General features: G+C 44.4%; 1 protein-coding gene across 1 annotated transcript in view; it reads left to right on the forward strand.

Moving 5' to 3' along the window:
• Positions 1–13828, forward strand: part of RGS6 (regulator of G protein signaling 6) — a 581826-nt gene that overhangs the window by 516819 nt on the left and 51179 nt on the right. The window contains exon 14 of the mRNA XM_082617819.1: positions 10836–10961. Coding sequence (XP_082473945.1) covers positions 10836–10961 — 126 coding nt within the window. The remainder of the gene's footprint in view (positions 1–10835; positions 10962–13828) is intronic.

Raw genomic sequence — 13828 nt, forward strand, 5'->3', positions numbered from 1 at the left:
GCCCCCTTCTCGCCCTGGGGCCCAGGATGTAGGTATTGTACAAAGGTTTCTAAATCCCTTTTTTTCTATGCACCTTTTTATTTAAGAGGCTGGGATCCCAGGTGGGAACCCCCCACGATAAAGTTTGTCACTGTTTGGGGAAAAAAATATTTAGGTTATAACCTTTTGTTGTTGTTGTTAACATAAACAGTGATACAAGGAACATCCTTATACATAAGTCCAATTATTTCTTTAGGATAAATGTCCAGTGTTGGAACTGCTAAGAATGGTATGTGTATTTTAATTTTAGTTCATATGGCTAGATTCCCCTGGAGCAAAACAATAACAACTTTTTTTCATGCCCTCAGCTTAAAAGTGCCCATTTCCCCACATCCTTACCAACCCAAGCATTATCAAGTTTTTTCATCTTTGCAAAGCTGACAGATGAAAATAAAAATATTTTACTTTTATTTCTTTGTTAACATACTTGAGAATCTTTTCTCATGATTACTAGATACTCATTTTTCTTTTGTGGCTTGCCTGTTTTTGTGGTTTTGGCCCATTTTTCTAGTGGTATGTTTTGCCTTAGACTTTGGGATAGAAAGCAGTCACATTTACTTGGATCATATAGTGAATCTTTTTCCTGATAGTTTATGCTTTCTGAATCTAATTTTTCTTCTTGTTTCTGTTTCTCTTCCTTGAATTTTGCTTTATTAATCAAGTTTTGTATTAGTTTTTGTTACTCTAGTTTCTAGTCTAGTCATACTTTTAAGGGGGTTATTTTAAAATGTCATTACTTCAAGCAAATAATAATGAAGTATAAAAAATGAAAACTAGAAGTTTTTCTTTACCTCCTCCAAATCCCGTTCTTCCCCAGAGCTTTGTTAACCTGATATATATATATATATATATATATATATATATATATATATATGTATGTATATATATATATATATATATATATATATATATACTTTTTTAAAATTTATTATTTTTGGCTGCATTGGGTGTTCGTTGCTGTGTGTGGGTTTTCTCTAGTTGTGGCGACCGGGGGCTACTCTTCACTGCGGTGCATGGGCCTCCCATTGCGGTGGCTTCTCTTGTGGCAGAGCACGGGCTCTAGGTGCACAGGCTTCAGTAGTTGTGGCATGCGGACTCTAGAGCACAGGCTCAGTAGTTGTGGTGCATGGGCTTAGTTGCTCTGCAGCATGTGCGATCTTCCCGGACCAGGAATCGAACCCATGTCCCCTGCATTGGCAGGCGGATTCTTAACCACTACGCCACCAGGGAAGTCCCAATCTGATATATTTGAAACTAACACTTTGAGACATATTTCTCAATCAACATTAAAAGAAAATAGTATGTAGATGGGTATCTTCTTTCTAATATTTCTGACATGGCCTCGGTAGTCCCTTTGATCGGATCCAAGAACTTAAATCTTTCTATAACTTGGGTCCCCTTCCTTCCTTCCTTCCTTCCATCCTTCCTTCCTTTCTTTCAATTATTCCTACACTTTCCTCCATTCTACCCTCTCTTTTCAGGAAATCCTTTTGTAGGAATTCTGGTCATGTGGGGTGTAGCAGCCCTATCTCTTTTCTCTACTATTTTTCCATCTCTTAGTCTTTTTATTCTATATTCAAGGATAGAATTCCTTGAATTACTCTTCAGAGTCACCAGTTTCAATGGTGTCCATTCTGTGATTTTATACTTTAATGAGTTTTTCTTTTCCTACAAAGTGTTGAGAAGAGTGGTTGACAACCGTGCTTTTTATTTCCAAGAATCTGTAATATTTCTTGGACTACTTGTTTTTAGTAGCCTGCTCTGTTCTAGTGATGTTTATCCTCTTGAATCGCCCTGAGGATGGGATACAGATCTTTTTTCATATCTTACCTCTATTTCTACCACTTAATCTATTTCACAGGGTATCATTGATCAGAGAACCATTGTTTCTGTTCATTGTCTCATTACTCCAATCACTGTTCAGAGCAGATCAATCCTTTCAGATACCCAGAAATTTGGGGTACTGCTGGTTTTCATAAATGAAGGTCTTGGCTTTCAACTTTTGCCATACATTAGAACCACCTGGAGAGCTTATTTTAAAAAATACCAATATCCAGTCCCCTCCCCAGGTCAATTAAGTCAGAATTTCTGGCAGTGGGGCATTTTTTTCTTAATTTTATGCTAATGTACAGCCCTGGTCCAGATGGACTATACCAGTAGCTGATGAGGGTTCCCTCAGTAATTGTTTGGGTGGGTGGTCCTCAAACCACGGGGTACATCAGAATCACCTGCAGGTGCTCATTCAAATACAGATACCCCAGGGTGGTTCTGGGTGCCTATATTTTTAGCAAGCCTTCTGAGTGATTCTGAGGCACAGCACAGGTTGAGAAATCCTGGTGTGCCTCCTGAGTTCCCCTGACCTGGGACAGGCTTTCCTCTGGTCACGTGGCTGTACGGCCTCACCTGAGTGTATTAATGGGAGGCGGGCACAGGTAAATCGGCAGGGTTCTCCTCTGGGTCCTGGACATAAGGTCCAAGAACAGACTGAAAGACTAGATCCTCTCTGGAAGTGGGATGGGTGGCTGCGGGGGTCCGTGGGTGGTCGAGCCCCAGCTTTCCTTAGCCCAATGTCCCTGCAGCCGAGTGTGCTGCTGTGTTTCAGGCCCTGATTGGGTTTCTGAAGTTCTTCAGTTTCCTCTCCATGGTGCTTCCCAAGAAGGCCACTCTTCTCCCTTCTGCTGAGGGATCTTAGGGACACCCAGATAGATCTGCAGAAACCTATGAGAAGTAGGGGAAAACCTCAGCATATTTAGAAGTCTCCCTGCCTTGCTGAGATGTTTTTCCCATCCATATTTGCTGTTCCACCCCTAGGTTACAGAGGCACCACCCTCTGGCTTTATTGCCCACATGAGAAGCTGGCCAGAAAACATCCCCCCTTTACTTAGGAGACCCTCTCTGCCCCAGGGAGCCTGTGTCCCATATTTCTGAGTTTATTCCCTATGTACCCTGTTCAGTGCCCACCAACTGCCTCTACTTCCGGTCCTGCTGCTCAGGGCTTGGGGTTTTCTCAGACTTATGCTGGGGACACTAAGTTACTTTATTCCCAGATGGCCCCACTAGAAGCATAGGTGGCTCTCAATCAGCTTTGTCACCAGTTCAGTGAGTCCAACTGCTTCATACCTTCACGAAATTCCTCAACGTTTGTCATCTGCTGGTAGGAAATTTCTTTGCCTCTACACACTATGTTTTGTCTTGTTTTTTAGTATTTCATGGAACTCCAGGCTCTTGCCTGTTCCCTCTTCCTGGACCACTTCTGCAGACCCTCACACAGCTGACTTCTCTTCTCATTCAAGTCTCACTCAGCATTGGTGTCCCTTCCTCAGAAAGGTCTTCTCCTAAATGGAAAAAGAATTTGTAGAAGAATAGATACATGTATATGTAAAAAAAGAAGAAGAAGAAGAAGGTCTTCTATGACCACTCAATCTGTAGTGGTCACCCCATCCATCCAGTCACTCTATATCACATCCTCCCCCTGGTTCTCTTTCTAGATAAGACTTAAAATTATTTTAGTGCCTTGACCCCTGTCTGGCACATAGTAGGTACTCAAAAAGTATAGGTTGGATGGAGGATAGGTGGAGAAGTGACCATTCTGTTGGCCATTTCGTTGGTATTTGGGAAAGGAGGAGAGGTAAGTGCATGAATTGAATTCACCATGATGACACTAGGATTTCCTCCTTCTTTCTTGAAAGTCAGCAATAAAACATGTGATAGCTTGGGAAAATGGCAGTCATCTGGCCTGTTGGTTTATCCCAGCCTATCAGCTTGGTCCCCAAGAGACGAGCTGCCCCCACAACTAGGCTCTGGCTCTGTTCTTACTGCTCAGGCTTCTACTCTAATCATAACACCTGACCTAACACCTGCAGTGTTCTGTCTACCTTCAAGCAGAGTCAAGTTATTTAGATACAAGTGAAAATGAAGAGAAGCTGTGAGGCCTGGTTTCTTCTTCCAGTAGGACATTCCCACCCAGTCAGTTGCTGGCGGTGGTTGGGTACCTGCCTTTGGTGACACAGAGTCGGGGATCAGTGCCAACATCCTGGTTCAGCCTAAAGATGAAACAGCCTTTGTCCGTGAAAGAAAGGCTGAACATGACCGGTAAAATAATCAAAGGTTATTTTTTCTCAGTTTCAGTTTAATTCAATAAATAGTATTGTGAACCTACTATGTGCTGCCTTCTGAGCAAGAAGGTCTCTCAAGATACTAATGTAGCGAGGTGAATAAACGTGCTATCTTACCTCCCGGCCTCAGGATTCCTCCTCATTTGGCAAAGGACATTATTGTCGCTTGGGACATAGAGTCAGGCCCTGAGGGCAGGGGTGTGGGCAGAGACTCAACAACAGGTGGAGAGGTTGTGCCCCATAAGAAAATGAGATGAAGGTACTTTTCATCCCTCAGGGCAGTGAAAAGTGAAGGTGGAAAGAGGAGCAGAGTGACGGGAGAGACCAGGCCTCTGTGCAGGGCCAGGAAACCCCCTAGTGCTGAGATGTCCAAGGACTTTTCAAAATAGGAATACCGAGTATGTGATTTTTTTAAATTGCCTACAGCTGGATGGGGCAATGTGTACCCCCTTCTCAGGACCCTCCAATTTCAGTAAAGGCTCTACCCTCCCAAACACTGTGTGAAGGAGGTTTTTGGTGAAGATGGGTGAAGGTGTGTGGAAGAGTCAAGGCAGCATGGGAGAGAGCAGGAGTCCCTTGGGACTTTGTGTTCATCTGAGGTGGGCTGTGATTTCTACTGGGCATGAGCGAATGGGTACAGACTCTTTACAATGTCCAAGGCGGAGGGCATCGCAGAGAATGTCTGGATTCCACAGAGATGAATGTGCTGTCTCTGCCTTGTGGAGGTTTCAGACAACCCAGTGGAAGACGGTGACGGGGTTTAACAGAATAATTGGCAGGGTGATGCACCTCGTAGCATAAATAATAGAAAACTGTGCTTTAATCCTGTCTCCTTCTCAGACAAACTTTTAGGTCTAGAAATCCAACAATGAGAAAGGGCATGTTCAGAGGGCAATACAAGGCTGCCCTTTTAAAGGATGTGCCTCAAGTCTACCTAATGGAAATTCTGAGAAGTCAAGGTTTGATAAAGAAAGTAGTGATTGCCAGGGCTCGTCACTGAGGGAAAATAAGCCCCAAATTGCCAGATCTCAGTTGGAGAGAGCTCTGTAGTCTAAACACCACCAGGAGAGTGTCTCTGGGAAGTATTCCTGAATATGCCATCAGCCAGATAGTGGATCTAACAAGAACCTGGCATTGCCTGCAGGACTGTGGTTCATGATTTGCTCTCACCACATGATATACGTTTGGCTTTCTCTCTATGCTGGGCAAAGGTGCATGAGCAAAGAGCTACAAGGAAGCCGGCCCATCCTGCTTGGCCAAAGGCATCCACTCCCAACTAGCCTGACCTGCTGAGAGGCAGAGACCGTGCCTGAGCTGCCCTTGCCCAGCAAGTTTGATAGAACTGTTCATCCAAGATATTAGTCAAGTTCCTTCGCTGTGGCAGTCAGTCTCCGAATATGGCCCCATCGGTGCCTTCTCTCTTTGTATGCCTGGGCTGCCGCTTACATCAGGATGGGACACCTCCTGCTCTTTTTATCTGGGCTGGCCTTGGTGCCTTATTTAACCAACAGAGTATGGCAGAAATAACATTCTGAGAAAATGGTCATAATGCAGGCCTTGGTCATTTGAGACATTTGCTTTTAAGACACTCCTTCTTAGAACCTGTTGGCCAAGCCGTGAGAAACCCAAACCACTAGGGAGACCATGAGGTTGACAGCCTCAGCTGAGCTCCTGGCCAAAACCCAGAATCATCTGCCATGTGATGAGCCATTGTGGATGTCCAACCCAGTCCAGCCTTCAAATGACACCACCCCAGCTGCCATCCAACTACAACCTCTTGAGAGACCCCCAAGTGAGAACCACCCAGCTGAGCCCAGTCAACCCATGGGATACTGAGAGAGAGGAATAAATTGTTGTTTTAAGCCACTGAGTTTAAAGATGGTTTGTTACACAGCAACAAATAATAAGACCACTCCCCATTGAAGTATTTAGGACCCTCAGGTTTTCTTGGGGCATTAAATAAAATTGCGATTGTTCCTTCAACAGCCCTGGTCCTGAGATGGGGTCAATGGGTATTTACTCTTTAAGGAACAATCCCTTGTATCATAGTTTTTCTGATAACTCAAATATCTTTTGAAGATAGCTGAGTGTTTTTGTAGATGGCTGCTTCTTGTGAATCTGGCTCTCTTGTTCTCAGTTTGGGAGATTTCCTCCATGCTCTAGTTGGGAGATCAGCTGGAATGACAGACTCCCTTGGAGAGCCACCTGTCTTTGCTATATGTTGGTTTGGGCCACTCACTTGGAGGCAGAATTTGGTGAGGATCAATGGACACAGAAGAGAAATTAGAGTTAGAAAAAGGCATCCAGCTAGCGATTAGAAAATACTGTCAGTGTAAGGACACATCATCCACATCACTATACACATCTTACTGATTTCCTCTTAGGGTTAAATACTTGCTGTGTGAAAAGCACTATGATGAATACAAAGACACATGATATGTGATCTCTGCCCTCAGAGAGCTCACAAGATAGCTGGAGAGACAATGACATAAACCCTTAAGAAGCTAAATGATGCTATAAAACCATAATTAGAAATATGTCATAAGGAAGCCTTTCTACACAATGGATGGAAATAAAGGAGCTGTGAGTTCCATGGATTATTTGTTTGAGTTGGGCCAAGGGAAAATTATTGACCCGGTCACCTGGGGATGGATGTTCAGAGATATTTTACTTTTCAGAATTATTTTATAACCACAGAGACCATTCCGTGGTAGTAATATGTTTAAATCTGATCTTAAACCTTAAAAGGGATGATGCTTGGAAATAATCAAGTGATACAAGAAAGACAAATATAGAAAAGTTGTATCCTAGAAGCTTTTAATAGAATAGATCCCAATGACCAGATGTCCTAGAAGAAACGGAGCAGATGTGAAGTGTCCAGATACAGAAATAGGATTGTGAATAATGGATAATTGAAGGAACCCAGGTGTACTAGTTTGAATAATGTCACCTAAAAATTCAGAATCTCAGCATGTGACTTTATTTGGAAACAGGACCATTAAAGATGCAATTAGTTAAGATGAGGAGGTCGTCCTCGGGTACAGTAAGCTCTTAATCCATATGACTGATGTCTTTATAAAAAGAGAAAACAGAGACACAGGCACACACAGAGTAAATGTCTAATACAGATACAGAGGGAGAACACCATGTGATAACGGAGGCAGAGATTGGAGTAATGTATGAGCAAGCCAAGGAATGCCAAGGCTTGCTGGCAACATCAGAAGCTAAGAGGAAGGCATGGAACATATTCTCCCCTAGAGCCTTCAGAGAGAGAGCGGCCCAGTTAACACCTTGATTTCAGATTTCTAGCCTCCAGAACTGTGAGAGAATAAATTTCTATTTTAAGCCACCCAGTTTGTTGGTTCTTCGTTGTGGTCACCCTAGGAAACTACCACACCAGGGTATCCTATTTCTCCAGACCTCCTTGTTTCTGCTGAAGGCTGAGCTTGCAGCTTTCTGGATATCCCGACCTCTGTCCTAGGCCTCCGATGCTGCCTCTACTGTGACACCCCAAGCTTTCTGGCTTACCCTCAAAATGGCCCTTATCCCACTCCTGCCACCACCAAGGAACCTGGCAGGATGAATGCAGTCTCACTGCTTGGGTACCAGAAAGTGGTGACACTAGTGGTAGGTGTGTGTCCATAAGGCAGTCACTGCAGTGACCAAACAACTTTCCACACCTGGCTCTCTGGGCACAGCCTTTGATTGGGGTGCAGCTGCCACCAGCACCATCCCTGCAGAGCCCTGCAACCTTGGTGGCAAAGAGCAGATAGTTGAGCCCATTCCAGGTCACAGCATGACACTGGCAGAAAGAGATGCTTTCCTGCAACTCTCTGGGTCCTATATTTGCTGCTAGCCTCAACCCCAGGGGGGATTTCTCTATTAAAGGCATTTTTTTGTGCCCTGGAAAGCTATTGAATTTGATTGGTTCTGTGGCTTGGGTTTGAGAGAATTCAGAATCTGTCTTCTTGGCTCATTGCAGAAGGCCCAGCCTGGCACTTTGGAAGAGATCTTTCATGGAATTCCCCATTGTTTGACCTGGTAGGCTTAGTCTTCCACTGTCACCCTATTGAGCTATCCCTAGAGATCACAAGTGCCTCCCCAAGCCCCAAGGACAAGCCCCAGAATTAGAAGATCCTGCAGAGAATGATTACACCAAGCGGTGCAGAAATAGAAGAAATGGGTTTGAATCACTTCATTCCAGAACTGTGATTTCCAATACAGTAGCCACTAGCCACATGTAGCCCCTTAAATTTAAGCTGTAATTATTTAAAATTAAGTAAAATTTAAAATTCAGTTCCTCAGTCACACTAGCCACATTTCAAGGACTCAATAGCCACATGTGGCTGGTGGCTACTACACTGGAGCACAGATATGGAATCCTTCCATCATCGCAGAAAGTTCTATCAGGTAGCACTGGTCTAGAGCTATTTGTTTTCCAAACCTTTCCACACACGTGCTCTCTTCCTCTCTTTTACTAAGTGTAGTTTCCTGAGATAAATATTGAGAATATATCAACTCCATAACCCAAAGAAATATCATTTTATTCACTTAATGTCTGTTAGAGATAATAAGACGTTTGTGTCCATTTTTACAAAGAGGGGGAATACTTGGATGTGATCACTGCACCCTACACTACAGAGCAGCGCTCACAGCGCTAGTGTTTGCAGATGAAATGTACCTTCTTTGCATCATTTGTTGACGCTACTGTGCAGTGATTCTGAGCCCGGTGGGCAGGAGCCTTTGCGAACCAATGTGGCTAGCTTTCATTCCACACCTACACACTTTCTATCTCCACCTTCTGTCCTTGGCAACAGAGCTGCATTGGGAGAATAACCCAAGTTTGGATGTGGGGAGTGGAGAGACAGCTACTGTTGAGCTCCTGCAAAAAGCCTGAGTGAGACCATTGAAAATGAACGGAATATTCATGCTATTTTCTCCTCCAGTTTCTATAATTTTCTTGTATCAAGCCAGATGACAATGAAACTATGTACTTCATTATTTGGCTCTCCATAAAAATAACTTCACCACACCCTAGAATTTAAAATTATGCTTCTGGCTTTTGTTGAAAGTAGCTGTATGTAAAAGTTTCCTGCACTTTTTGTTGTAAGAAAAGTATCAAAAACATCATTTATTGTGATTCAGTGCCTCTTATGTAAAGACTTGTGAGATAATTCCTCTTATAATTCAATACTAGAGCAAAAGTTGTCTTTACTGACAAACTTATAAGCTAGCTCTTTCAAATGTTGAGAGTTATGTAATCCATTCAAATCTCTTTTTGTCTTGGCTCCAAGGAAGCTCTAATAATTTTTTTGTTCACTTGCAGCAGTTTCCCTAGCCTAGATTTTCTGGTATAATAATCATCCCCTACCATGACTTGTCATCACTTGTTCTTATTATTATATTTAAGAGTTTTGCTTTTTTGTTATTGTTTTGTTTTAGTAATTGTATTCTTGTAAACCTCTTCTTCTTTTTGGACATAAATTAAACATCAATTTATCAATGACTATCAAAAAAAGAGGGGAAATAAATATTGCTAGGCCAGTGCTTCTCAGAGTTTAATGTGCACTTAAATCACCCAGGGATCTTGTTAAGCTGTGGATTCCAATTCCACGTGTCTGAGGTGGGGCCTGAGATTCCACTGCTGGTCCACAGACCACCGCTTGAGTAGGAGATGGCAGTGTGTAGCTTGTGAACTAGCACCCTATTGCTGCTAGAAGGAGTCAGAGGAATAAATACAGCAAGTGAACTGTAAATGGAAAGGACAGAAGCTGAAGGAAATATTCTCATCTTCCAACACAAAATGAATAAGACCAATTCCCCATCCCCCTCTCCCCCATGCTTTGGTTTGGAGAGGGTCCCATGGATGTGAGGCAGCACAGCAGAGCTAAGAGCTGCACTCTGGAGCCACACTGTCTGACCTAGAGTCTCCAGTCCATATCCCTTCCTAGTGTGTCTTTGGGCAAATGGTCACTAGGCCTCAGTTTCCTATCTGCAAAATGGGGACAATACTAGTACATTTTTCAAAGTAGTTTCAAGGACTCAGTGAATTAACAGATGTGACGTGCTGGGAACAACGCCTAGGCCATCATAAACACTGTGCGGGTGGTGGTTAAATCAGTGAATGAATGCAGCATTCTGCTTCTAAACAACTGAATAAGGTTTATCCTGGATGAGTGGATGCATTTCTGACCGGCTGTATATCACTTGGATCTAAACTGGACTCTGTTTTTCCCCTGTGGATTGAGGAAGGGGCGGGGGGAGGGCTACATCTTTGATGAAAGGTCGGATTCACAAGGCATCCTCTTTATTTTTTTTTAAGTGAAAATAATGATGGCCTTAAGAGTTGGACTTATAACTGACAGGAGTGGCCCAGGGAAGCCGAGTCAGTGGGGTTGTAGTTCCTATAGAGCAGCCACCTGGCGGGCATCCTGGTGACCCTCACTTAAATGTGGCCCCCTTCAAATACCTTCTTTAAAGAGACTTTTTACTGTTGGCTAGTGCTGGTGTACAAAAGTCTGCATTTGGGATTTGTGCAGGTTTTATGGAATCTGTCACTTAAATATGAGACATTTCCCTTTGGCCCGTGGCAGCAAAATAAATTTGAGTTGCTGTAGAGAATATGACAGGTTTTTGCCTGGTATTGATCATCTTTTAAACCTTTGTTTCCCCCTCCCAAAGCAAAGAGCCCAGCCAGCAGCGAGTAAAGAGATGGGGCTTCTCTTTCGACGAGATATTGAAGGACCAGGTGGGGCGGGACCAGTTTCTACGATTTCTGGAGTCGGAATTCAGTTCTGAAAACCTCAGGTAAATCTCTCCAAGGTTTGAGTTGTGTGCAGCGTGTATATGAAGAAATTTGCATCTCTCTTTCCACCTCCCTTTGTCAATCAGATGTTATGGTTCAGATTCAAATTCCAGTTAATCTGTCTAAGGTTGACACAGAGAACAAACTTTATGTGCAGCTTTGTTATCACCAGATTAGCACTGACCAATACCAGCATTTTTTGTTCTTTAAGTCCAGATGACATGTTTTCAAGTTATTGGAAACATGTCTCCAAGAATAAGTCAATGGTCAAATGGATTTAATGACACTGTCCATTAACTAAAACCATAAAGCCATGGAAATCCACAGTGGAAAGGCAGTTCAGAGACCATCCCCTTCAAAACTTCCTAGTCCAGGGTCCTGAATACTGGACAGGCTAACCAGAAGAAAGAGCGGTCAGTGGACTCATTTCAGAATTTCAGAAAGCCAAAGTAAATATCATTCAAGACCTGGAGACGTAACTGTAAAAGCTAATTAAAAAGTGCTTTTCCTTTTGGGAGGAATTCTAGCAACTTTGTATAGTGGTTTACTCTGGTCACTTGATGCCCATGAGAACATCTCATTGTTTCTATTGGGCTATGACTAATCAAGATGAGGGGAAACGTCTAATGTGCTTACAGTTACCGTTTAGTAGAAAAAATGAAAACTTTCAAAACATGGGGCCCATTGTAAGTGGAAGGAAAGGGAGCACATTAAAAGGGGCAGAGATCCTGGTCATGAAAACTCTGGTAACGTGGTTTACAGGCTTTCACTGTATTAGATGTAGAAACAGAGACACATAGAAAATGTGACTTATCTAAGACCCTTACTGATCTTAGCCAAGTGGTGGCTTCTCAGTGGATTAGATGGAAATCTCAGTGTTTTCTTGGCCCCAAGCTCTCTTTTATATACAAGGTTAATTCCCATCTTCCAATGGCATTTTTCCATAGAGTGGCTTTATAAATTTTTTATTTTTTTTACTTTAAAAAGAGCATATGCTATGGGCAAAGGACTGTCTGCTCCAGTGTCAATGTGCAAAATCCATGTTATTTATTTAGAGTTAGAGACCATGTCGGTCCCGTACATCCATCAAATGATGTTCATTACACACCTATCCTGTACCCAGCCCCCGAGAGTCTGCTAAGGGATGCGAGAAAGTCAAGATGCGTGATCTTTGCCTGCAACGACTTTGTAGGTCCTTGAGGAAAAGACACAAGAAACTCTTAAAACATTAAATGAATATAAATGAGTGTAAACTCTAAGAACCATTTTGGAAGTGTTTTAAAAAGGGACAGATGAGTGTAAACCAGAGTAGGCAAATCATAAGCTGGACTTTGAAGAGTATACAAGACACTGACATAGACAAGAAAGAGGGAGGGGGAGTGTTCTACGCTGGAAGACCCTGAGACCAAAGATGTGGCAGGGGGACCGTCTCACACCACGAAGTCCTGGGAGGATGTGTAGATGCCGATTGACTGTAATAGCAATGACTTTCCAGGCAGCCATGTGTCTGCTGTAAACCAGATAAGGTTGAATATCTGATTTCAGGTTATGACACAAAAGAGTTCTCTCCTTGTGCTGAGGCATTGTACTAAACACATCTCAGAGTTGCACTTCAGGGGCTTCCCTGGTGGCGCAGTGGTTGAGAGTCCGCCTGCCGATGCAGGGGACACGGGTTCGTGCCCCGGTCCGGGAAGATCCCACATGCCGCAGAGCGGCCGGGCCTGTGAGCCATGGTCGCTGAGCCTGCGCGTCCGGAGCCTGTGCTCCGCAACAGGAGAGGCCACAACGGTGAGAGGCCCGCGTACCACAAAAAAAAAAAAGAGTTGCACTTCAGTTCCTTATTGAGTATTCGTGACAGAAGACTTGACTCTAAAACTCTTTATCGGGACGGTGCTCAGACCAGCCCCCAAGGCTGTGCCTGCAGGTGGGTCCTGCATGGGAAGCCATGCCCCCTGTGGCCACCATCATGCACCCAGGCAGACTCTGTGCGGCCAGTTCAGCCCCAGGTCCTACCCCCAGCTTGGTCCCCATGAACCACCCCTGGGAGCCCTTTCCACGTCCCCTTCTCATCCCTGTCCCCCAGGTCCCCAAGATGGAGTGGTATAGAGGCCCCCTTTACCTATTTCTCAGCCACCTGCACCACTGCAGAGACTTTGAGGGATGACCGCAGGGTGCTGGTCCTCGTGAGGGGCCCCAGGGTGGGAGCATCTGCTGACTCAGCACTGCCTTGCCCAGTCTGAGCATATCCAGGGCCACGAAATCCACCGTGCATTTCAGGCCGGGAGTGCACGGAGGAGTGTGTCCCTGGCAGGTGTGCAGCACCTCATCCTGCTTTACCTCCTGGCACCAGCGCCTTTTGCTCCTGCGCCAGGAGGGCTCTGTTCAGTCCTGGCTGAGAGAATGCATGTGAGCGCACGTGAGCGTGCCAGGGACTAATCTCCACCCCCAGCGTGGATGCATAAATCCAGACTTAAAGAGGGTCCCCTCTGATCCGTGACAGGAGAGCGGATAAAGGAAATAGAACAGCTGGAGATAAAAAGTATAGCCCAAGAGCTTCTAAAATCCTCTCTGCAAGCCCAGACTCTACTTTTATGATATTCAGTGTAATTGGATATATGGGGGGAAGCTTGGTTTTAAATCACACAACATCAGGAATCTTCGGTCACCAGAACCAGGACCTCCCTCCCTTCCCTTTGCAGCCATTCCTGTGGCCACAGATATTGGCCTGGCGCCCACCGTGACTCGGGTCCTGAGGGCGCAGAGCTGAATGCGTTTCACCCCTTGTCCAGGGCGGCCACGAGCAGCCCTGCAGGTGCATCTCTGCTGTTGGTCCCTGTGAAGGGCGGTCCCCAGAGCCGTGCCATGCGGC

This window comes from Mesoplodon mirus (assembly GCF_964341445.2).
Source record: "Mesoplodon mirus genome assembly, chromosome: 4".
NCBI lineage: Eukaryota > Metazoa > Chordata > Mammalia > Artiodactyla > Ziphiidae > Mesoplodon > Mesoplodon mirus.